This window comes from Bicyclus anynana, chromosome Z (assembly GCF_947172395.1).
Source record: "Bicyclus anynana chromosome Z, ilBicAnyn1.1, whole genome shotgun sequence".
NCBI lineage: Eukaryota > Metazoa > Arthropoda > Insecta > Lepidoptera > Nymphalidae > Bicyclus > Bicyclus anynana.
This window is the reverse complement of record NC_069110.1, coordinates 4,829,877-4,853,674: the sequence shown is the minus strand read 5'-3', so window position 1 is coordinate 4,853,674 and position 23,798 is coordinate 4,829,877. Positions and strand designations below refer to the sequence as shown.

General features: G+C 35.4%; 2 protein-coding genes across 12 annotated transcripts in view; one reads left to right on the top strand and one right to left on the bottom strand.

Annotated features, from left to right (window-relative positions):
- The window catches only part of LOC112042895 (coiled-coil domain-containing protein AGAP005037), a 233,015-nt gene that overhangs the window by 59,278 nt on the left and 149,939 nt on the right, over positions 1-23,798 (bottom strand). The window lies entirely within an intron of this gene.
- Positions 4,453-23,798, top strand: part of LOC112042900 (uncharacterized) — a 47,575-nt gene continuing 28,229 nt past the window's right edge. Inside the window, exon 1 of one of the 2 annotated variants that reach the window (XM_024078103.2) lies at positions 4,453-4,610. Coding sequence is in view for 1 of the 2 variants with exons in the window: in XM_052890802.1 (XP_052746762.1) it covers positions 4,721-4,729 (9 nt within the window). In the remaining variant the exon portion in view is untranslated. Of the gene's footprint in view, positions 4,611-4,705; positions 4,730-23,798 lie in introns of those variants that run through there. The other variant, XM_052890802.1, reaches the window with a different exon arrangement.

Genomic DNA, 23,798 nt, shown 5'->3' with positions numbered 1-23,798 from the left:
GATGATATCTCGGGAAACCATGGTTTTTTTCGGGATAAAAAGTAGCTTATAAGTTAATCCCGACTAAAATTTATTTCTATTCAAAATTTCAGCCAAATCGCTTCAGTAGTAGCAGCGTTAAAGAGTATCATCATCCAAACATCCATACAAGCCTTCGCGTTTATAATATTAGGTAGTAGGATCTATATGAAGAGAAGTCTCGGTAATTGCATTAAAACTATTTGACTTTCGTCCTTAGACAATATACAATTACAATGCTTGATTGTATTAGGGAGATTGTAAATCTAAAAAATCATCTTAACCACATGAGTTAATATCAGTTAACATACAACATACATTTTTTAAAAAATGTAGACTAACTTCATTAAATGAGAACCATGCATGTAATTCATTTGACGAAAAACTTACCATTAAACTGGCAAGAATTTTTAAAACAAATTTAACTTTAAACTTTTTTAATAAATTAAATAAAAAACAAGACATTAGAGGAACTCACGTAAACACACAAAATGGAGAAGCTCGTAGTCAAAGAGTCCCCATACATGCCAATTATTTATTATTGAGGTTCTATGGCATTAGTATTTACACATAAGGTGACAAATACGACATACCTTAAATAAACTTGCGGCATTGAGTAGCACCGTAGGTATGTAGCCGAATCTTTATAGTTAATAGCTAAGTAATTATTCTGTTAATATCAAAATCTCCTCTTCGGCTCTCCTACTGTAATAGTAGGAGAGCCGAAGAGGAGATTTGTGGATTTACTACAGCGCGGAAAACGAACTTATGGGAGCACTCGGACACTTCGATTTAACTAGCATGTTGTTTAGTACCTCCACCATATATGAGCTCTCATTATTGGTAGGGCAAAAAAAAAACAAATTTTAAAAATACTAAACACGGTAATAATAGTAAAGTGGGTTACATAATGGATAGCTATAATTATTTTCTTTTTAAATACAACCGACTTCAAAACATTAACGTACTCATGACACTAAAAAGAGAAAAATAATATTATAATATTGTTAGCGACGCAAATACCATTTTTATTATTTAATCTGTGCCTTCTAATAAAGAGGCAAAACGGAGCGTATATGGTGACAGCGTACGTCATACTTTGACAACTTTTTTGAATAATAGAAACCGACTTTTACGCCAAGCGCCTAACCGTCACCAATATACGTTTCCGCTAGAAGCCGTTTTAACAAAGTAAAACTATGTTTTTATTAAGCCTGGCCCTTACAAATATTATCTACCCATTAGATCTATAGGCCTGTATCCAGCAACTCTCTGGAATTTATTTATGGATTATTACTTTAAAGTAGGATGGCACCTATTCGTACTTCAAAGTGATCACTTCGAAGGATCGGAATTTCTAATAACAAGGAATTATCAGAATCGGACTACTAAATAGTATGTGTGGTTTTACTTTAATATTAATGAGTATACAAACAATAATCCCCTCAACTATCAACTACTACTCTGTACAAAGTTACACGTGTTTCATACATAAACAATATACACGTTATTAACCTTCTTTCCATTTTTCGTCGGTTTAAAAATCGTACATTTTATAAATCTGTCGACATTTTCGTTTATTTTTCGATTGTGAATTTTGTGCCTATGACACTCAAGTAAGTAGAGCCTCAATAGCTCAACGGTCAGAGCGGTGGGACTCATGAGGGGTGGTGGTTCGATCCCCGCCCCGTCCATTCCCCAACCGTGGGGAATGGGAATATTGGTCATATCTATAAAAAAGATATGGCAAATATTTAAAAAAAAAAGTAGGTACACGTTTAGCATCATGGGCTCTCCTATCATAATAGAACAAAGCCTTTTTTCGCCAGCTAAGCTAGGTCAGACCTTCATAATGTTAGTAACTAATACAATGTGACATTTAGATAGAAAACTGATGAGTATCTCTGCGACCTTCGCGTCTACAACCGCCGACTCCCTGATCATTATCAGTTCACTTGCAAGTAACATTTAAGATAATGACAATCAATCAACTTCTCCATATTATTCAATTTATAGTAGAAGATAAGAATTAGAAACGATCTATTAAGAATCTCCTGCGGCCTAAGTCACTATTTTGGTCTTTATTATCAACTTATTGAAGTGGACAACAAAGTGTCATCTACATAATAAATGATATACACCGTTCTCTTTTTCTTTACCGTAAGTACCGGATGACATTTGTAATTTGTATCGTAGTATGTGGATGACATTTTGTCATGTTTGTTTTTTTATTTTGATGGGTTAATAATAAAAACCAAAATATGAAATAGGCAGCTGGTCAAACTGATCATCGGTTTCCTTACGATATTTCACATTCACCGTTTGATATTAAATTTATTAAAATGCACTTATCTGAAAAGTTGGAGGTGCATGCCCTAGACCGGATTCGGACCCTACGCCCTTTAATTCAAAGACACAGAAAAACCACTGGGCTATCACGGCTCCTATTAGTAATCATTACTAACTATTTATTTATGATAGTTTGGCCAAGAGCTTTTTAGTCACTACCTACTCGCATTACATTTTTAATATTTATTCGTAATATAAAACACTTTCCATATAGTTAACAGATGGGTGAAGGTTGTTTCTAATTCGATCTTAGACTATTACGGAATAGATACTCGTAGATAGGTACTATTAAATCATAGCACTTCTAAATGGACTTCTAAAAATAAGTTATCACATTGACGTGAACTTTTTTGTTGATATTCTTTTTTTGAATTATCGCGAAATATGAACCGATTCAAATTATTATTTTTTTGCAATGTTTTACTGTTTAGGAAACATGACTTTAAGGCAAACATTAATGATATCTATTGAATTAGACATAGGATAATAACAAATAAAAGACAGTAGAATTAAGAAAATTAAACCATTAAGAAATTTTGATTGTTGTCAAGTTTGAGTGAAGATACCAGAGGGCCTTGTGGCAGTTTACTTTACATACTGTGGCGATCACGTTAAAGTAAACGCGAATTTCTAAGGAATTGAAACAGCGCCATCTAGTGGCACTACTGCACAACTGTTTCAATATCATATAAATTCGCGTTTACGTTAACGCGATAGTAACAGTATGAAAACATTGAAATCTCCCACTAGGCACACTGAACGCTGGTTGCTTGGCACTCAAATGCCATGCAACGAGGAGAACTGGATTTTTTTTATAAATGTAATTAGTAGTGTTTTTTAAACAATGTTAAAAAACGATAATTATACATGACAGAGTAGTAAAAAACCAAGAAATTATGTTCGGAAAATATGTTGCAAAAATATTTATTCACCTAAATAAAAAAACAAAATAAAAGCCTGAATAAATATTTAATCTGTGACTCAAAATCACACACGAGGGTGACGAAAAGAACAAGTAAACACTTTCTCCCTTGTGAATATTTAAATCAATTATCCCAGGCGAAATGTCTCGGAAGACAGTATACATTTTGATGTGACATAAATAATAATATTATTACATTTTGAGATATGCAAATACACATTTCACCGGAAGCTTTATTCATCAACAACGACGTGTTTGATATAAAATGTAGGCTTGACATATTTGTTCCATCATTTTGTATTTTAGGAAAATATTTAGGACTATCTGATGTCTCTTGTTTAGGAGTTGGGAAGAAGGTGATGTCACACCTTACTTTGGTTAAGCCGTCGCTTGGTCCCGATCATTATCATCTAAATTGAGCCTCAACAGGTCGGACTCATCACCGAGGGGTGGTGGTTCGATCCCCACCCCGTTTGTCTATTGTCTTAGCCACTCCTAACACAGTCTTTCCCTATTTGGAGGGGAATGGAAATATTGGCCATATTAAAAAGATATAACACAATTTGGCCGAATATAGAAAACAATGGCGTGACATATGAGGAACACGATAGAAGGAAAAGATATTGCAAATATTCTATTTAAAAAAAAATCGGTTGTCTGTAAAGACGGTTTACTGACGATAGTTGAACGTGACAACGTCAAAAAATACTGTTAGACTGGTTGCATTTATCAAAAGAAAATTTTTATTAACTTATTTAAAACAATAAATAAATAAAACACTGTTTAATAATCTTCAAAGACCAGAATACACATATTTTATTTCTTGTAAAAAAAGTTGGCAAACCTAGAGCGTGGGAACGACGCATGATGTCATCTTTTTTGAGTGTACAGGCTCAATCGTATTATAAGACGTTGTCAAAAACGTCAAAATGTTATGTAAAATTGTTGAGAGCTTTTTGTATAATATTGAAACTCATAAAAGACAATGAAATATAATTTGTGAAGTGACAAAAAAATAGCAAAGTGATTTAAAACAGATGTACCAAAAACGTATACTATAATTGAATGAGACATCCGGGCGTTCCCTCATCTAACTTTGACAGGAGGTTGAGCAAACTTAATACACATAAACATAATATTGTTCTAAGGTATAACGTAACGCGGTTGCCAAATGTAAGTGTTCTGTGTCACGAGGCTTGGATATCTGTGATCTAAAGTGGTGCTGGTTAGTGTCTCTGACCATACGCCGCTCGGTCAGTGGATTCTTGCGGTTGTGGTGCGTGCACGCGTCTCAGCTGTACCGAGTTCTCGAGGCTTAACCGTAAGTCGATTTATTTAAGACTTGTGCATGTCTTAGTATACGTACGTTTACACGCGGGTGCGTTGCGAGTTGTATTGCCCAGCGAATTGGATTTTTTCGTGTTGTTGTTTATGTTATTGGTAATGATAGCCATTTCTGTATATCTTTATTAAATCTGTCATTTATTTATTTACATTTTTTTTTATATTTTTATATAGCCGAAACATATAATATCTGCGAGTATGGTAGGTGAAGTGAAACTACGAGTGTCAGTTACGAGTACATAATAAAATAATTTTAAAAATTCATTATAAAATTCCGCTCTTTCGCTTGCGGGACTTCCAATTTCCTAAGGAGCCAGCGGTTACGGCTCCAGAGTAAACCCTCCTCATATTACGCACCGTTTCAGTGATTACTACTATTATCAAAAATCAAAAAATCAATTTGGTTTATTTTAAGTAGGCTCAGTTTACAAGCTTGCTTTGTTGAAACGTCAAAGTTGACTATCTGTAAAGACTCTACAATAAATTCGAAAGCCAGGGTCTGCTGAGAACTTTTAAAAAAATCATACATTGTTATAATTTACAATAGTTAAAGCCATTTTGTTTTATTATTAATTTTTATTCCATTTTCTATTTGTATTAAATTAATTTTGGCACGATCTTTAATACTTTATGCACCAACCTTTTTCCTATCTCTCTCAGACATCCACGTTTAATTAAAAGGCTTCGCGCGAGGACTCTGCATAGTCTATTGTTCGTCCAATATGCGTCTCGTAAATTAATTTACTTCCCGCCTCAACTTGTTTATTATTGTTTTCGTACTTTTACAGTCTCTTCTTTGATTCAAAAATATTTTTGTCCTATTTAGATAAAATGAAAATTTTAAATTTAATAGGTATATATTTTAGTTTATTTTCACCGCTGTACATTTAGTTTGTGAGTTCTTCTAGTCATCTGCGTTTATAACAAATAAGCCATATTTTATCCAATCAAGTATCAAAATCATGGTTCATCATTATTTTTTACCTATATGTTTAAATTTTAAAATAATTTTCTAAATAAAATTATATTTTGAAAAACAATGTTTTAAATAAATGCTCGGACAACATATATCACCAGAATGCTTGCCAAAATATGAGCCGAAACTCATTAAAGCTTAGAAACTCCTATTCTATAACCACATTCAAACCCTGAATATTACCAGTTTCATGGAAACTTTGAAAACTATTTAGGTAAAATGAAAACTTTCCTTTATAAATGAATGTATAACCCATTTCTATATAGGTAGAAATGTAAATTATCTTTTCCGAGAGTTCATATCAAAATACAAAACAACTTAATATTGAAATTCTCTGTATGCGATCGTGAAGGAAATTGTAAAGCATATTACTTTTAAATTTAAAATTATATTGCAAGTTATATGATATTACATTTCCAAGAACATATTTTAATTTCCGTTCTGGATTCAAAGGGATATTTACGTTCGTACTTTATTGAAGTGAAATAAAATTGCAATCCGGTATGATACCACTGAGGGCTTAGTTGTGAAAGATAAGTCAGGCACTTTAATTAAGAAAAGCTGTCCCCGAGAGGTGACTGGAGTTCAGTTTAATTACGATTGCTGGGTCTCAGGCAACTTGGGCTTGCCATGCTGCTTCGTTACGGTTAAGTAGGATTAAGGCAATGATATCTGACCTGGAAATTTTTAACTACCGATAGCATTAGTAACAGGGGCGTAGCTACTGTTGTATCAACGAAACGGGGCTCCCGGATTACAGGGGCCCCTTACACGTGAAAGCAAAAAATTGTATAATGCGATCTATAATCTTACATAATCTGATGCTTTCCGGGAAAACACGTAAAAAACTGCCGAGATTTCATATTTATTTTAAGCGAGCATTTTTGTTTCTTTTGTGATACATTTTTACCTTTCATTAAGGCCCCTAAAATAATTTTAATACAGCGCCTTTCCAAGGTACGCTACGTAGTAATAACTATAGGGGTTTGCTACTCTTGACAAATTATATACGAGATGATCCCTAGAGATAATTTATTTGAGAATTTTTATTGATAACAAACACGACACTCTTGCCAAAATACTATTAGAGTTAAAAGATAATTTTGGTTCATCATTATCAACCCATATTCGACACACTGCTGAGCTCGAGTCTCCGAATTTTGGTTACTATATCGATATCTCTTTAGTCCCGGCAAAGAAAGTCTGTTGAAAACAAATGATTAATTATGCTATATCTTTCATTGCGATGGGATGATCTACGATCTACTAAGGTATCACACTAATATTATAAAGGCGAAAGTTAGCCTGTAAGTGTGTGTGTGTATGTGTGTGTGTATGTTTGTTTCTCCTTTTGCCTTGCAGCTACATAAGCGATTTGGCTGAAATTTTAAAATAAAAATAGATTTTGCTCTGGATTAACACATATTCTACTTTTCATCCCGGAATAATCCATGGTTCCCACGGGATTTGTGAAAAACTGACTGCGGACAAAGTCGCAAAAAAAAGCGACAAGTAAGTAAAGTTAGTTTTAAATAAAGTTATCTACACAAGCTAAATTAAATTTTATCAACATAATAGGACGTTATTTAGTCACATCTTTTTGTCTGGGTTTTAAGCAAAGTAGTTTTGGAACTGGTTTCAACCATACCTTCTTATATTTAATTTACTTTAACTTTGTCAATATTCATTATAACGGTACACCTATCCTGCCTTTACTTTACCGGTTATATAAATATGCGGAATACCGGCTGCGCCCCAGATTTATAATTAATGGAGGACTCGATGCTCTTATAATATTGATCAGTCAGCAATGACATTGGCCTTCGAGCCGAAGCGAATGACTTTCCGTAACAGTGGTAAATACTCAATAGACTGTCTAAAGTGTCTATTTACACTGTCTTAGGGTTGCCAACATTTAAAAAAATATAGTATTTTCAGATTTCGCTATAAAAATAAAATGTAGTATTTTATGGAATAAGCACAAAATCTTATGCTTTTCACATCTGATTTTTAATTTTATGAAACTAAATGATTTTGTTTAATTAATGGAACTAAGTTAGAAAAGTTCAGATAGGCTAGACGCTATTGCATCTGTCGAATACTAATGTTCTTAAAGATTTAAAATGAAAATTTTGTTTGGTAGATGTTGAAATATAGTATTTTGCGTACTATACATTTCTTTAACAGTATATAGTACGCAGATCCGAAATATAGTACAATAATATATGTTATAGTACGGTTGACAACCCTAATCACACTCGACCTTGCTACGCGGAGAGAGAAAACATTAAAAGCAAAATCGAACCCATTAAGGTGATGCGCACATCTCAGCTACTATCGCTAATTGATAAAGTATCCATTATCTGCTTCATAAGCAAAATCCAATAGCTATAAACTATTTGCACTCTTCAGTAAGTCAATAATAAATATTTTGACGGCCTCCATGGTATGCGCGGTGGATTTACAAGACGGAGGTCCTGGGTTCGATCCCAGGCTGGGCCGATTGAGGCTGCGACCGTGGCTAGTTACCACCCTATCGGCAAAGACGTACCGCCAAGCGATTTAGCGTTCCGGTACGATGTCGTGTAGAAACCGAAATGTGAATGTGGATTTTCATCTTTCGTACAATATTGTAATAATACCTATACATTCTTTGTGTTTTATAATTAATATTTACTTCCTGGATTCGTTTTACCATTATTTCATCATTCTCCTGAGCTCCTCTAAGAATGACAGGGGTTAGGCCAATAGTCCACCACACTGGTCGAATGCAGATTGGCAAACTTCACACACGCAGATAATCAAGAAAATTCTCTGGTATGCAGGTTTCCTTACCAAGAGCCGTGATAGCCCAGTGGATTTGACCTCTGCCTCCGAATCCGGAGGGTGCGGGTTCGAATCCGGTCCGGGTATGCACCTCCAATTTTTCAGTTGTGTGCAATTTAAGAAATTATATAGCACGTGTTTCAAACATGAAGGAAAAACATCGTGAGGAAACTTGCATAGGTACCATTATTTATGATCACAAAAATCAATTTTACTTTTAAGTAAATTTTAAGCAAAAACCTCGCGTGAAATGTTATTACAGAATTAATTCTGCCAGGCAAAGATAAATACGTTAACGTATTCAATTATGGCAACTCGTGTGCAGCTTCGAGTAACTAAGGAAATGGCAACTTAGCCCCGAATGTTGTATGACGAGTCTAGAAATGTCATCCAACGCCTACTGGTGGATATCATACAGTAGGCAGATGACATTGCTCAATTGATTTGATGTTTATTTTAATAAGTTGATAATAAAGATCAAAATAATGAATAGACCAGCAGTAATGAATAAGGAATATCTGATAAATAAAACGCTTAGGCGCGTGAAGACAATTCATAATAAGTCATACTTGTATTTTACAATGTAAACCGTGATATGATCCGTAGCTTTTAGCAAATCTAAGCAATCTATCTAGAGATAAATAATAAATATATATGGATATATATAACTATACTAGCAGACGCTAGCGAATACGTCAGCGAAGTATTGTGCATTTAAAGATTTCCCGATTTTGCCACATTTTTCATTGATGTTCCTATTGGTCACAGAGTGATGTTATATACTCGTACCTTTCCTTTTTTTCGCTGGGGAATGCATTTACGCATCCCTATCCGAAAGGGTATGTGGGACTCGCCGAGACTTCGAAAAACCCACTAAAAGTGGATCCAGTTTCGCCCTTTGGTGACATCGCAAGATCATTTAACATTATTCTACTGTGATATCCTTCCCAGAGATATATATTTTTCGAATTAAACTATATATTCGAAACTTTGTAGAAGAAATGGATTACATCAGTACTTAATTTTGTACTACGTTTCATTATGTTATGCAACTTGCATCTACCATACTATTGCAATACTCTTATGTATAAGGTTCTGCGCCTGTCATGTCTCGTCCCCTCCCCGCTCCTCACCGCTCTGTCTAGGCGACTTTAATTAACTACGGTATGGATTTTGTTTATAATTCGGTTACTGCTAGTTAAATGATCGGTAGATGCGTATATATAAACGCCACGGTAAATATTGCAGCCTTATAACATTTGCGACGAATGGTGCAGAATTAACTTATTTTAAACTAGCCGACGTCACGTGGTTTTACATGCGTAGTTGCCGTTCCTGTAGAAATAAAAGATAAAATATAGCCTATAACATGCGTGGATAGTCTAACTTCCCAACAGTGAAAGAATGTTTAAAATCGGAGCCTATTCAATGCAAACATTTATTTATTTACACATTTTTCCCATTTTTAATAATTTTGTATTAGCCGCCATGATGCGGCTCGTGACCATTGTTTTTGGGAGTCCATGCAAGAGGCCTATTTCCAGCCGTGGACGTCCATCTGCTGATAATAATGATGATGAATGAAACAATAGAATCTTTTCTCTACATAATATTTAAGCGTGATGTAGTTGTCCACCATTTATAGGTAGGTACTCTACTACACCATTCTAATATTAAAAACCGGACAAGTGCGAGTTGAACTCGCGTGACGAGGGTTCCGAACGTTTTTAATCTGTCATGATTTTGAAAACTGACGTGCGGAACTATTTTGGTATTTATTATCAACCCGACAAAATAAAAAAAAAATCAATTTTTGACAAAATGTCATCAGAAGTGTCGTCTATTTGTTTAAATAACTTGAAAGGTAATTTTTTTAAATTCCAAAATAAATATTTGAAAATCCTCTTATTAAGATCTTTTATTTGATGTATCCACACGAAAAAGTTTGTAAAAGTTTTTTGTTCAACTTTCCATCTTACCCCCCATAAGTGCCTCCTTCAAATTTTACCTATACGCGATACATCCCTGTATTTGGGTTGGGTCACACCAATTGATATGTGTACTAAATTTCAACTGGATTATTCGGAGAAAACAGACATAAAAATGTGCGCGAGTGATATTATAAGGGTTCTGTTTTTGTACTTCGTACGTTCAGAACCCTAAAAATGCTGAAGTAAGTCTATCAGTCTGTTACCTTAGCCAATTTTGATGAATGTCTGGGTAGAAATAAATAGCACCAAGAAGCTAGAAGCTACTTTTTGTCACAAATATATTAAGAGAAAAGGCGTTAAAACAGGTATCGAAGGTTTGTAATAATTTAAGTTATATTTACCGTACTTTAATCACCATTAAATTTTTTAAAGGGGATGAAGGCTTACTCGGATTTTTCTCCCAGATAAAGTTGCGGTCTTAAAAGAATATTTGCCATATATTTTTTTTAATATGATCAATATTCCCATTCCCCTCCAACTAGTCCGGAAAGACTGTGCTAGGAGTGGGTACGACAATAGATCAATGGGGCAGGGATCGAACCACCACCCCTCGATGATGAGTCCGACCTCACTTATCGTAGCTATTGAGGCTATTAGAAATAAAGTAAACATTGTTGGAGGCATTCAATTTTGCGCAGCTTTTAAACCTTCGTATTAAAAATATTGGAGCTTTTGTTTACACTAAAATATCGATACGTAGCCATTCCTTCAAAGCATCAATCGAAAAGCTTTCCCTATATTTTTTTATTTATCTATCGGAAATGAACACGAATTTCTATGTACTCGATTTCAAATAATAAAATGCATGTAAAATGTTTCCGTTTTTAGTTCGCTTGTTAGTATAACGATTGGGTTTGCTTTCGGATATGGATTATGGTATCAAAATAACTGGCTGGCATTTATTTATTTACACTTTTTTCTCATTTTTAATAATTTTGTTTTAGCCGCCATGACGCGGCTCGTGACCGTTGTTTTTTGGAAATCCATGCAAGTGGCCTATGTCCATTCTATTATTCACAGTCATTCTATTATTCACAGAAGTTGCACACTCAATGAAAACATACCATTAGCGTATTCGTAAACATCCAAATCAACTTGCAAGGAACCTAATGATGAAAAAACCTGGTACAACCTAGAAAAGGCTCAAGAGACCGAGCACCACAAGATGTTATGAAACAGACACTACAGTATTATATTTGGGCAAATCACTGGATTTCGCACAAAACACGCCTTAATTCAAATACTTAAAATCCCGCTGAATGTCTCACGAGAGATTGCAGGAATAATGAGAGACTAAAAAAAAATTCTATTATTCATTATACTGCACATAGAACAATACTTTTTCTAAAAATTTTTACTCTTTTGGTAGAGAAATCAACGACAACCACGATTTAACAGAACCAATATAGTACTGATACTGGTTCTCTGGGAAATAGGGTGGGCCCTAATGTTGGCTGCTACATGCGTTGACACATTGACTCCGTGTCTTAACAGGGAGACAGAATAAAGACCGGGCGCTACATCAGAAAAAGCTGAATGCCGCTCTGACCGAGAGTTCCTCTTGCCATGGAATCACAATGCCAAAAAAAATCTCCGAACTATTGATCGCGAATGGTGAGAGAAGGTCTGGCTTATTTTTTGCGCAAAGATCAGGCTAGCTATCCAAGTGTTCAACGCAGAAATGGATCCAGTATTTTTGCCACCATTCCGAGTGGGCATGATTTGTTTAGTTAATTCAAATTCAAATTCAAATTTCATTTACTTCAATTATGCTTAGTTTACAAGCACTTTTGAAAAGTCAAGTTATGTCATGATTTAATGGTTTTAATTAAAGTCGAAAACTTAAAATTAAAGTTACGAGGGTTCCAAACTTGCCTCGGTTCGAGAAGAGCCCACAACAAACTCAGCCAGGGTTTCCACATCAAGCCGCTTTATGGATAAGTTAGCTTATGTTAGCATTGTTTTCTTTCTCAATAAAAAAATACAGTTCTTAATTAACGGTGGTAGAGTCTTTAAAAATAGTCAAACTTTTTTTTAACGTATTGTTAAAAATTATATTTATATAGAATTATTAAAATATCCCGGTGTAGGTTATACTCGTAGTACAATATAATTCCCAACACAAAAGTAAACAGTCATGATCGATTACATTATTATTATTACCTAACAATTGATACAGGATATTATTATTTCTGCATGAATGGATACATCGAGAACAAATAAACGCGTCAGCTAGATATCGGGCAAGGTTTTTACATCTAAGAATTGAGCATATATTATAGAATACACTACGCTTTGTTTCTATTACAAGCAGGCACTTTTCGAAGGTTTAATTTAGTATACACGTACAAGTTAAAATATACTCGTATGTAAGTATCACCCGATATTTATGAATTTAGCTTGAACAACGACATGAATGTCAGAAATCTTTTTTTTGTATTATAATGGATACTATTAATAATGGATATCGATAATACAGAAACGGTATCTTCGGATTCGGATCGGATTAGTTTATTGGCTCTTCATATTATTAATCTTACAATAATCTCGATTATGTCAACTTTCAAACAAACTAAAAACCATATCATAATCGGTCTTTTTTCTATGCCACTTGGCAGACGGGTCCTCTGATCATACACCTATAATTTTAGAACTTAGTAGGACGACCATACTTCTTAATGACAACAATGACTATCTCTATAATCACAAGACAGACTGGTACTCATTTCGAGACTTCATAACCGAAACTATTGACATGAAAGTCCCTCTCAAGAGCGAAGAGGACATTGACATGGCCACAATATACATAACAAACTTGATCCAAGTTGCAGCATGGAAGAATACTCCCCATTTAAGCCCTAAAAAGATGGGCATTTTGCTTCCATCAGATATCAAGTTAAAAATTGAAGACAAAAGGCGGCTCAGACGTAATTGGCATAACTCACGCCGCCTAGATGACAAAGCTAACTTTAATCGCGCCGTGAAAGAGCTAAAAGCTATACTCGGAGATTCATCAAACAACCTAATTAAGGAAAATCTGGAATTACTGTCACCGACAGGACGAGGAGACAGATCGCTATGGAAGGCCACTAAATATCTTAATCAACCCCAGCCTCACTATCCACCCATCAGAACTGGCGTAACTTGGGCTCGACGTGACATTGAAAAAGCAGAGGCTTTCGCGGCATACCTTGAAACTGTATTCCAGCCTAATCCTGGTGTGGATGATCCTGAAATTGAGGATATACTTCAGCAAGATCTCCAAATGTGCCTACCGCTCAAGCCAACATCTCCTAAAGAGATAAGTAAAGTGATTTTATCGCTAGACTCAAAAAAGGCTCCTGGATTTGACCTGATTACTCCTCTCGTCCTCAAAGAACTTCCTAAAAAGTGTCTTGTATATCTGGCTAACCTCTTTAACCGCATTTTCCAATTAAACTACTTTCCTGATATCTGGAAGGTGTCTCAGATCACAATGATACACAAACCAGGGAAACCTCTGGAAGAAGTTAGCTCTTATCGCCCCATTAGCCTTACTCCCGTCCTGTCAAAGGTCTGGGAAATAATTTTCCTAGCGAGAATGGAAGAAGCCCTAAAAGAAAATGAGACTATTCCTGCTCACCAGTTCGGCTTTCGTAAACAACACTCGACTGTCGAACAAGTCCACAGGGTGTACCACACAATCCGCCAATGCCTTGAAAAGAAGGAATATTGTTCTGCGGCATTTCTGGATGTCCAACAGGCCTTTGATAGAGTGTGGCACAAAGGGCTCTTGGTAAAAATCAAAAAACTCCTACCACATTCTATGTTCCTGTTACTTGCATCTTATCTTAAAAACAGAATATTCCAAGTTAAACAGCGCGACGCTAGATCCAGTTTCTGTACCTACAAAGCAGGTGTACCCCAAGGCTCAGTTCTTGGCCCAGTCCTTTACAACATATTTACATGTGACTTACCACAATCACCTGATGTCACCATTGCAACATATGCTGATGACGCAGCTTTCCTGTCTTGCGATAAAGATGCAAATCGTGCTAGTTCAATCCTACAAAATCAACTTGATGCAACCCACCTGTGGCTTTCTAAATGGCGAATTGTAGCGAGTGCTTCAAAATCCCATCACATCACCTTTGCACTTCGAAAAGGGGATTGCCCTCCTGTTAAGCTAGGAAACGAAGACCTGCCGCCAACAACATGTGTTAGGTACTTGGGCTTCCATCTGGACCGACGATTGACATGGAAATATCATATTGACAATAAAAGAAAAGAGCTCAACACAAGGTTTAGAAATCTGCTCTGGTTACTTGGCAGACAGTCTACACTGAGACTTAACAACAAATTGCTCATTTACTGCGCAGTCTTGAAACCTATCTGGCTTTACGGGATTCAGCTGTGGGGCACCTGCAGTAAATCCAACGCAATGCGTATCCAACGGATCCAAAATAATATATTAAGGACTATTACTGATGCCCCTTGGTTTACTCGCAACGATGAAATCCACCAATATCTGGAAATGCCAACTATCTTTGAGGAAATCAAAAACAACTGTAGAAAACATAAAGAAAGGCTGACCCGACATCCCAATCGCCTCGCTAACTCACTGGTGGTAGCGCAGCGAATCAAGCGCCTGAAGCGAGCTGACGTGCTCGATGAGTAGTTGATGGCAGAGCTCTGGCTCTCCTGTCAGAAACCGTCCCTTAGTCACAGAACTCACCTGCTTATAGTTTAACGACTGATCGCAGATATCAAGAAAAGAAAAAAAAAAAAAAAAAAAAACTTGGCAGACACATTGAACTAATAGTACTCATTTTATTTTCTTTTAATTATCAGGCCTCCTTTCTTCTGTAGGAATTGCAGGCTAAAGGCGATTTGATTATGTAACGATTAGTATCTGTTGTTAGTTACAATAAAGGTATCTTTATTGTTCTGTGGAGATAGCGATCAGAGCCAATGGCGCGTACACTCCGAGGCATGGTAATACGTACCTACATCATCAATATTCTAATCCAGACTTTTACTAAGAATTTTCTATAAAGAAAATTCCAATAAATTATTTTTTACCAACAAATAATTATGATCGATTTCGAGCATTGGCGTAACATCTTAAGTAATTGTAAGCTCAAAAAACTTAAATCGATCTTGTTTACCCATAAACAAGTTTAAAAATCCCTATTGTGCGATCATTTCATAATACTATAAATTATGTCATTGGGAAATTATGTGGGTTTGTCATCATTTGGTAAGTACATAGCGAGGGATCTGTTTAAGTGCTTTATGTTCTGCGAATAGATCAGAATGTGTGAGACATTTTGAGTATAAGATACCGAGTCGCGTTTAAACAGTTACATTAAAATGATTTCGTGTTTAGGTGCGATAAATATCACCGAGGTGCCTCGGGTGTTACGTTTAACGCTAGATATCTGAGTAGAAAGTACAGGAAGACTTCCACATAAAAGGCCTCCGCAAACCACAGTCTTTTCGTAATTTGATTGGTTTCTTGATGAATATGAAGATGCAATTTCCTTTGATTCAAGCTATTAAAAACATTTTTGACGTGATAACGTCTTATAATTCGACGAAGCCGGCTGCACACTCGAAAAAAAGATGACGTCATGCTAGAGTGGCTAACTTTTTTTACAAGAAATAAAATATGTTCTGGTCTATGATTACTAAATAGTAGATTACAAACAATTTCTTTTGAAAAATGCAACCGTATTTTCTTATGACGTTGTCAGGTTCAACTATTGTCAGTAAACGGACTTACAGAAAACCGATTTTTTTAAATTTAGAATTTAGCAGAGTTACTACCACTAGGTGGATTGAAGACATCAAGCGGGCTACAGAGAGCCGCTGGATGCTGACAGCTGGAGACTGTTGTGCTTAAAAGTCCATGCATGAGGCCTCTGTCCAGCAGTGATGATGATGAATTCGTTTAACAAAGAAAGAAAATAGTACTCTAATAAGTAAATCCCCAACAAAGAGCAGAAAGATCGAGAAAATAATAACAGAATAGGTATCGTATTAGTAGCTAGCATTAGCTTTAATAGACGGTGTTTTTCGCAGAATAATGTCTGTCAGGTTCGCTAATATTTTATATTATGAAACTATGAAATGAAATTTTTTACTTCAGTGAGAATTTTCTAGCGAATACTGGGAAATGTAAAACAAGGTGCTTAAGGTGCAATCTGATCGAGTTAGCAATTTATTAATCAATATTTGAACTTTTAACTTAATGATAATATTATGATAGAATTATAGTTGCAAGCTATACCTTGACGGCCAAGTGATAAATTTATTTATCATCTACTTTCTAATCAACCTTTATTCAATTTCATAATTCGTTAATTTCCTTAATTAACCGACCATAGTAATTATGTTTTTAATTGTCATATTACGGTAGGTTTGAAAATTTGACGTTGTATGCTTTAAGAGTATTGTGCTGACTTCGTAATTTGGTTAAAAAAAAGTTAAAAATACCTACATTTTAAAAAATTATCATATCTAGTAGATATAGATCCATCCAGATAGATAGCCATCCTCACAAAAACTTCAAGTTCAACTGTAACATTTTTTATCAATGTATTATGAACGGCTAAATATCACGTGATACAACGTCGGGGTATGCCCGACTAATTCTAACACATACGGAGCCCTTAGTCATGAGCTTTCTCTTGCAACGCGGCACGATCCAAATGATATAAATAACACTCACGATAGTTTAAATTCTAAAACTGTAACACTTTTTGTTTTGTACAATAAAAAAAAGTCTCTTGCCGCAGCATACTTAGGCGCATAAGTTATTATGCAACAAGATGTGTAACCTAATCAAAACTATTATGTAAATAATGTAAAACCAAAAAAGTAAACACATTAATGTATGTCATGCACCAGTTAAATAAAGCGTCGATTTTGACACCACTCTGTTATCTGCGTAGATAGCATTTTTTTTCCAAACAAAATGCACGAGAGAGAATCTTCGCTAAGGGCTTGAACACAATAATTTATTACAGTACGTCGTAACGACACTCTGTTACATCTATTTCAAGAGCTTGTTAGCGGAACACCTGACCTTTGTACCTCATCGTACTTTGTCTTTGTTAACATAATTTACTTTTATGGCTTTTCTATATTTTCCAAGGAGAAATTTTTGTATCAATACTAATTTTTCCGTGGCATCTTTTTTAAAATTATTTTCCGCGGTGTGGGAGACAATTTTAATGACACATTTTATTTTTAGCCAACAAAAAGGATTAGGTTCTCAATTCGACGCGTATGTTTTTTTTTATGTTTGTTACCGCATAACTTCGTCATTTCTTAACCAATTTTAAAAATTCTTTTTTGTTTGAAAGAGTATACTTCCAGATTGGTCCCATTTAATTTTCATGAAAATCAGTGCAGTAATTGTGTGTCAAAATGAAAATAACCTAACGACCCGTACTGTGGCGCTGCCAAGTGCCACAGTACGCTTGCAAAATTACTAAACCGATTTCTATGAAAATTAAATGCTAGAACACACTAAAAACAAAAAAAAAAATTTTAACAAATAAACTGAACCGACTTCAAAATCACAAAAATAAAGTAAAAAACAAAAAATAACATCGTATGTGCTACCTTCTGATCACTTTAAAGGCGGTGCCAAAGCAGCGATGCATTAACTAAAGCCAATTAAATAATTAACTTTTAGAATTTAAAGACAGTTCTATCCCGTGGTTCTTTCAGAAACGGCTTTAAGTAATACGTCACTGGCTTTGTACCGCCGTCAAAGTGATCAGAAAGTAGCATGTAATTTAAAATGTATTTTTTACATTTTAAAATATAGGTTATTTTTTATCTACGCGGGTGAAACCGCGAGGCGTCAGCTAGCTTATGATATTATTTTACTGCTGCCCCATTTTGAAATAAAGCTTAGAACGACGAATTTTACGATATGACCTCTGCCTTCGATTCCGAAGGGTGTGGGTTCGAATCCGGTCCGAGGCATGCACCTCCAACTTTTCAGTTGTGTGCATTTTAAGAAATTAAATATCACGTGTTTCAAACGGTAAAAAAAAACATCGTGAGGAAATCTGCATCCAAGAGAAGTTTCTTAATTCTCTGCGTGTGTCAAATGTGCCAATTTGGGCCAGCGTGGTAGACTATTGACCTAACCCCTCTCGTTCTGAGAGGAGATTCGAGCTCAGCAGTGAGCCGAATATGGGTTGATAATGATGATGATGACTCATTAATTTCATTAGTTTATTACTTTAATTTGTTCAGCAGCAAATAGATCCATGTTCAAGTAGCATTGTGCACGTTGCTTTACTGCTGTGAAGTAGGTAACACCCATAGCCCGGAAGAGCTATTACGTAAAGCGCGTCGGAGTATTTTCTCTCGAACGATTCATACTCACGTACGCGCCATAGTATGTTTGGTTACGATTTAAAAATCCCAATACCGTTCACCTTAAACCTCCATACATGAGTTTGAATACGAATTTTGTGCATATTCCCATTGCGTATCTACATGCAGCTGTGCAATCTTTGCTCACTTCCCATACCTCATGCATGAAAAAAAATACACTTTTATATTAGACAATTAGTATATTAATTCATTCTCTTTGTACTGCCATTGTCCGGATAAGCTTTAAGCTTATCCGCAAAGTCTAAAGACAAAGCAAAGGGTTTATAAAATTTCCATTTTATCCGCTTTTTCAAATTCATTAAGAAAATTGTTTAGATACAGTGTAAGGTGGAATCATATTATTAAGGTAGGTAATATTAAACAAAATCATTTTCGTGTAAAAAAATACTTTTTGAAATAATCTTTTTAGGTAATGTATGATTGCTCTTGTAGAACATTCCATACATTATGTATAAGAAATTAAAAAAAAAATTAAAATTCATTAATTTTTATTTAGGCTTACTTTACAAGCACTTTTGAAAGGTCAAGATTACGTCATAATTTAATTTAATCTAATGGTCGTAATAATAGTCGAAAACTTAAAATTTAAGTCAGCAGGCAGCCCAAACAAACTCAGCCAAGGTTTTCTTTTTTTTTTGTTTACCACAATTTTACAAACGTATTTAAAACTGAGCACACAGTCGTATATTACAGTTTAACACCAAGCTTTTTATCATTAACCACTTGACTCCTAAATGGATGACCGGTCGCCTATCGTATCCGTTACGTGACATGTAAAAAAATATAAAGTAAACTAAGGGCAATAGGCGAGCACAGTATCATGCTCCGCGCGATATAGGAATATAAAGAATTTTAAATGGCTCACAACGGTAGATTAAAACCCCATTCCCTAACTGTCGGATTCTACAACGCAGACGGGCTTTTCGATGAAATACTCTCGGGCAGCGAATGGATAATATAATCATTATACATTTTTCATTGAAGTAGATAAATAGTTTTTGTATTCATTAATGAAATATACTTAATACAGTACTGGATTAAAGCTTTAATGAAACACTTAATAACGTTTTAATGTAGTTGGAACGTACAAAGTAAATAATTCAATCAATATGAGCACCAAAAACCCATTATCACGTTTGAATTAACTTTTAATGTAATTACTGCATTACGTATTATGAGATTTAATTTATGGAACATTTAATATATGGCGCTAAATTTTAATCTTGTGTGAAATTTCACGCAGCTACAAACACTAAAAACTAGATCATTAGTTCGATAAATAATATTTAGTAGTCTATATTTTTATGGATCCTATTCCTTCAATTAGTATTTATATAATGCTATCTCAGCCAGCAAACGTTATTTTGCCCTAATTAATGAAAAAAAATGTCTTAGGGGTATGAAAAATAGATAAATAAAAATCTGTGTAGATGCAATAATTTAAGGTTTAAGTATATATTTAGACCATTTTTTTTTTCATTTAATGATACGTTAGCCTTGACTGCAAACTCACCTGATGCCAAGTGCTTATAGCTTGGCAAATTCGTTCGTAACACTTAGCGATGCCCCGAGCGCACGACTTCATACCCGTGCAGTCCTTCCCCGCCCGTCGCCCGCATATCACGGGAGTGTCATCAACGATCATGCCAAGTAATTATTAACACCATTATCTTATAATATTAATACCTTATGTTTCGAAAGTGCTTGTAAACTAATCCCAATTTAAATAAATGTTTATATTGTAGGAAATAGTAGTCTGAGACGGATCTCATGTTGGCTCGTGCCGACAAAAGGTGGCGCGTCTTGTTTCCGTATAGAGTAGGGAGTTAGAGAGGGGTAGCGATCGGTTAGTGGGAACGACTTGTGTAAGGCGCTCGTCTTACGGTCGGCTTCAGTATGCTCGTGGCGTTCGAGCCGTGTACATTTCTTGTTGTGTAATTCTTTACGGTTTACTTGAGATAAGCGGGTAGAATGGCTAGTGGAAAAGGGGAGTGTTAGTTAACTGTCAAGGAATCCCTTGACCCTACATACAACGATCACAAGTTTGTGACTCCACTCAAGGTCATTCTCTGCCATTCTAGGGTCTTGTTTTAATTACAGTTTGATTTGTTAAGTTGTCCTGACTAATATTGTGAATAACAAACAAACCTTTGTTCGACATTGGTTTTCTTATTTTTGTAATCCACTTCTGAGTCTGCTGTATATTGATTGACATCAATAACTACGCTACAGAGGTCAAAATACGATACTTTACGATGAATGAATGATTGATGAAAAATAGCCAACTGTTGATGAAAATTAACCACCTGTTGCCCAGTCAACAAAAAACGTAACATTGGATGGCACGCTCATAAATATCTTATTACCGTACTTTGACGCTTATGAACTCGGTTGAATGCAAGATCCAGTTCCTCACACGCAAAACGAACCTACAGAGAATAATAAGCAATTCAGAAGCGTTTAATAGTATGCACTCAACGTAATCGTTAATCTAATGGTCTATTGTAATGGTAAGATATCGATTTAGCGTGGAACAACATTGGAAAGTTTCCTAACACCCCCCCTCTCGAAACTTCACAACTTCGTCCTGTACTAGGTCGTTTATTTAAAATAACTTTTCTGACGTCTAAATAAAAACCTTCATTATCTTCGACATTTACCTGTGAAAGTCGCAGTAATATCAGCCGTTTAGTTTATTAATGATCCTTGAAAACAAAACAAAAAGAAATGTCACGTGATACTTAAAACCGAATATAATATTTTATTTGTTATTGATAGATTTCAATAATAAACAATATATTTTTTACTGTCCCACAGCGGGAGGGTTGATTGTTTTTTATAATTTTTATTAGTGTTTTGTATTATTTAAATATTTTTTAATATTTAACAATGGACGCTTTGGTTTCTGGATCGCATAAACTAGAATACGATGAAAGAGCCTCATCGTATTTTAAGTATCTCTGCGTGATCGAATCAGAAATGAGGAGATCCGCAGAAGAACCAAAATCACCGACATAGCTCAACTAATCGCGAAGCTGAAGTGGCAATGGGCGTGGCACATAGTTCTAGGTCGATGGACGTTGGAGTCCCAAGGTGCTGGAATGACGACCCCGCACTAGAAAGGTCAGCGTTGGTGGACTGACGACATCAAGCGACTTCGCTGGATTTTGCTGGATGCTTGCGGTTCAGGGTCGTAAAGTTTGGAAGTCCCTACAAAAGGCCTATGATGATGATGATGATGATGACGATGATGATGAAAAAACGATGAACTGGATCATGTTTGAATAGTACGTAATCGACAGGCAGAACTGGCAAAGGACAGACCATTATTTAATGATGTTATGGCTAACAGTAAAATATATTACGCCCACTCTCTCCCTACGCCACCCTAGGGGGGCGGCGCACTGGTTAAAATATCCTATTCTATATTAAAAGCGCGTTCATGTTTCCCGTGATTGAATACACAGTTACTTGTAATTGACCGGTATAGAATAACAGTCGGTGGTTACAATTTGAATACACGTCCAGAACAATGCAATCATTTATTATTCGTGGGTGTAAAATGAAATTCATGGTATGTTCGTCATCTGTTGATTCCTGAAATAGTTCCCTTTGTAAGAGATGTCCATTGACAGGGGTGCGATGTTTTCGACGATTTCATAATAACGTGAAACCTACGCGTATATCGGAAATATCTCTTATTTTCGGCTCGTGTATTGGAACAAAAGCATTCAAGTCTTTGAAATATGTCTGTATGGAATGTTTTTGAATTTCGGACCTACTGCTTTGAGTTTAAAGCGTAATAATTATCATTTTAGTATTGTGTGTGTATTTTATTAGAACGGTGTGTTTCATTATTTATACAGGGTGCTCGGGAGTATTTCCCATAACTCTGGGGTTGTTTATATTCTTTAAGGAAAGATAATTAAAAATGTCCAAGGAATATGTGTTCTTAAATCAATATTTTCGGAGTAAAAAATAAATTGTGTGCCTTATATTGCATCCTTATACTATGATCTAGCCCAACTCATTCATTGATAAATATCTGCGGATTGCCAGTTGCAATATCTCGTCGATATCGACAGTCTTACTACTATGGTTACGTATTTTAAAATGCAAGAATAGATAAAAAACATGAAAAAAAATTTGTACTTAAAAAAATGTATTGCAGTTCGGCTCGAATAATTGGACTTGTCAACACCTTGAAGTTATGGTTAATAGTCCCGAGCGCCCTGTATAAAAAAGTATAAAATTGTTAAGTGTTTTATATCGATGTGAATATCCGTCAGATCATAGAAAATAAGCTGGGAGTTCTATAATCCTGTGGTGCTCAGTATTATAGACCAATACGTTCGATTGTGTTGTCTAAGGGAATATTCTAGGCTGTCCTTTATAAAATGGGAGTACCTGTGCAGTATGCAACTTAGCGGTCTTGAACGTAGCGTCTATTGATCCTTTGTAAGAATAAATACCAACTGTTATATTGTATTCACTACAAAGAAAGGATAGCGACGGAGTATTATATTTTCTCTGATGCTATTCAACGTTTAGAATATAATCCGTGAAGTATTGGAAAACTGTGAAAGAAAAAAAGAGGCATTCTATGTGGTGAAATTCGCATTTGTTACTTCAAGTACATCTCCTCACTGTTTTTATTGTTGTATTTGTTGTATTGTATTGACTGTGATTGTTTTTAATGTTTTTTTTTCTTTACAAGTTAGCCCTTGATTACATTCTTACCTGATGGTAAGTGATGATGCAATGTAAGATGGAAACGGGCTTGTTAGGAGGAGGTTGAAAATCCACACGTCTTTCGGTTTCTACACGATATCGTACCGGAACGCTAAATCGCTTTGCGGCACGTATTTGCTGGTAGGGTGGTAACTAGCCACGGTCAAAGCCTCCCACCAGCCAGACCTGGACCAAAGAAAACCTCAATCGGCCCAGCCGGGGATCGAACCCAGGACCTCCG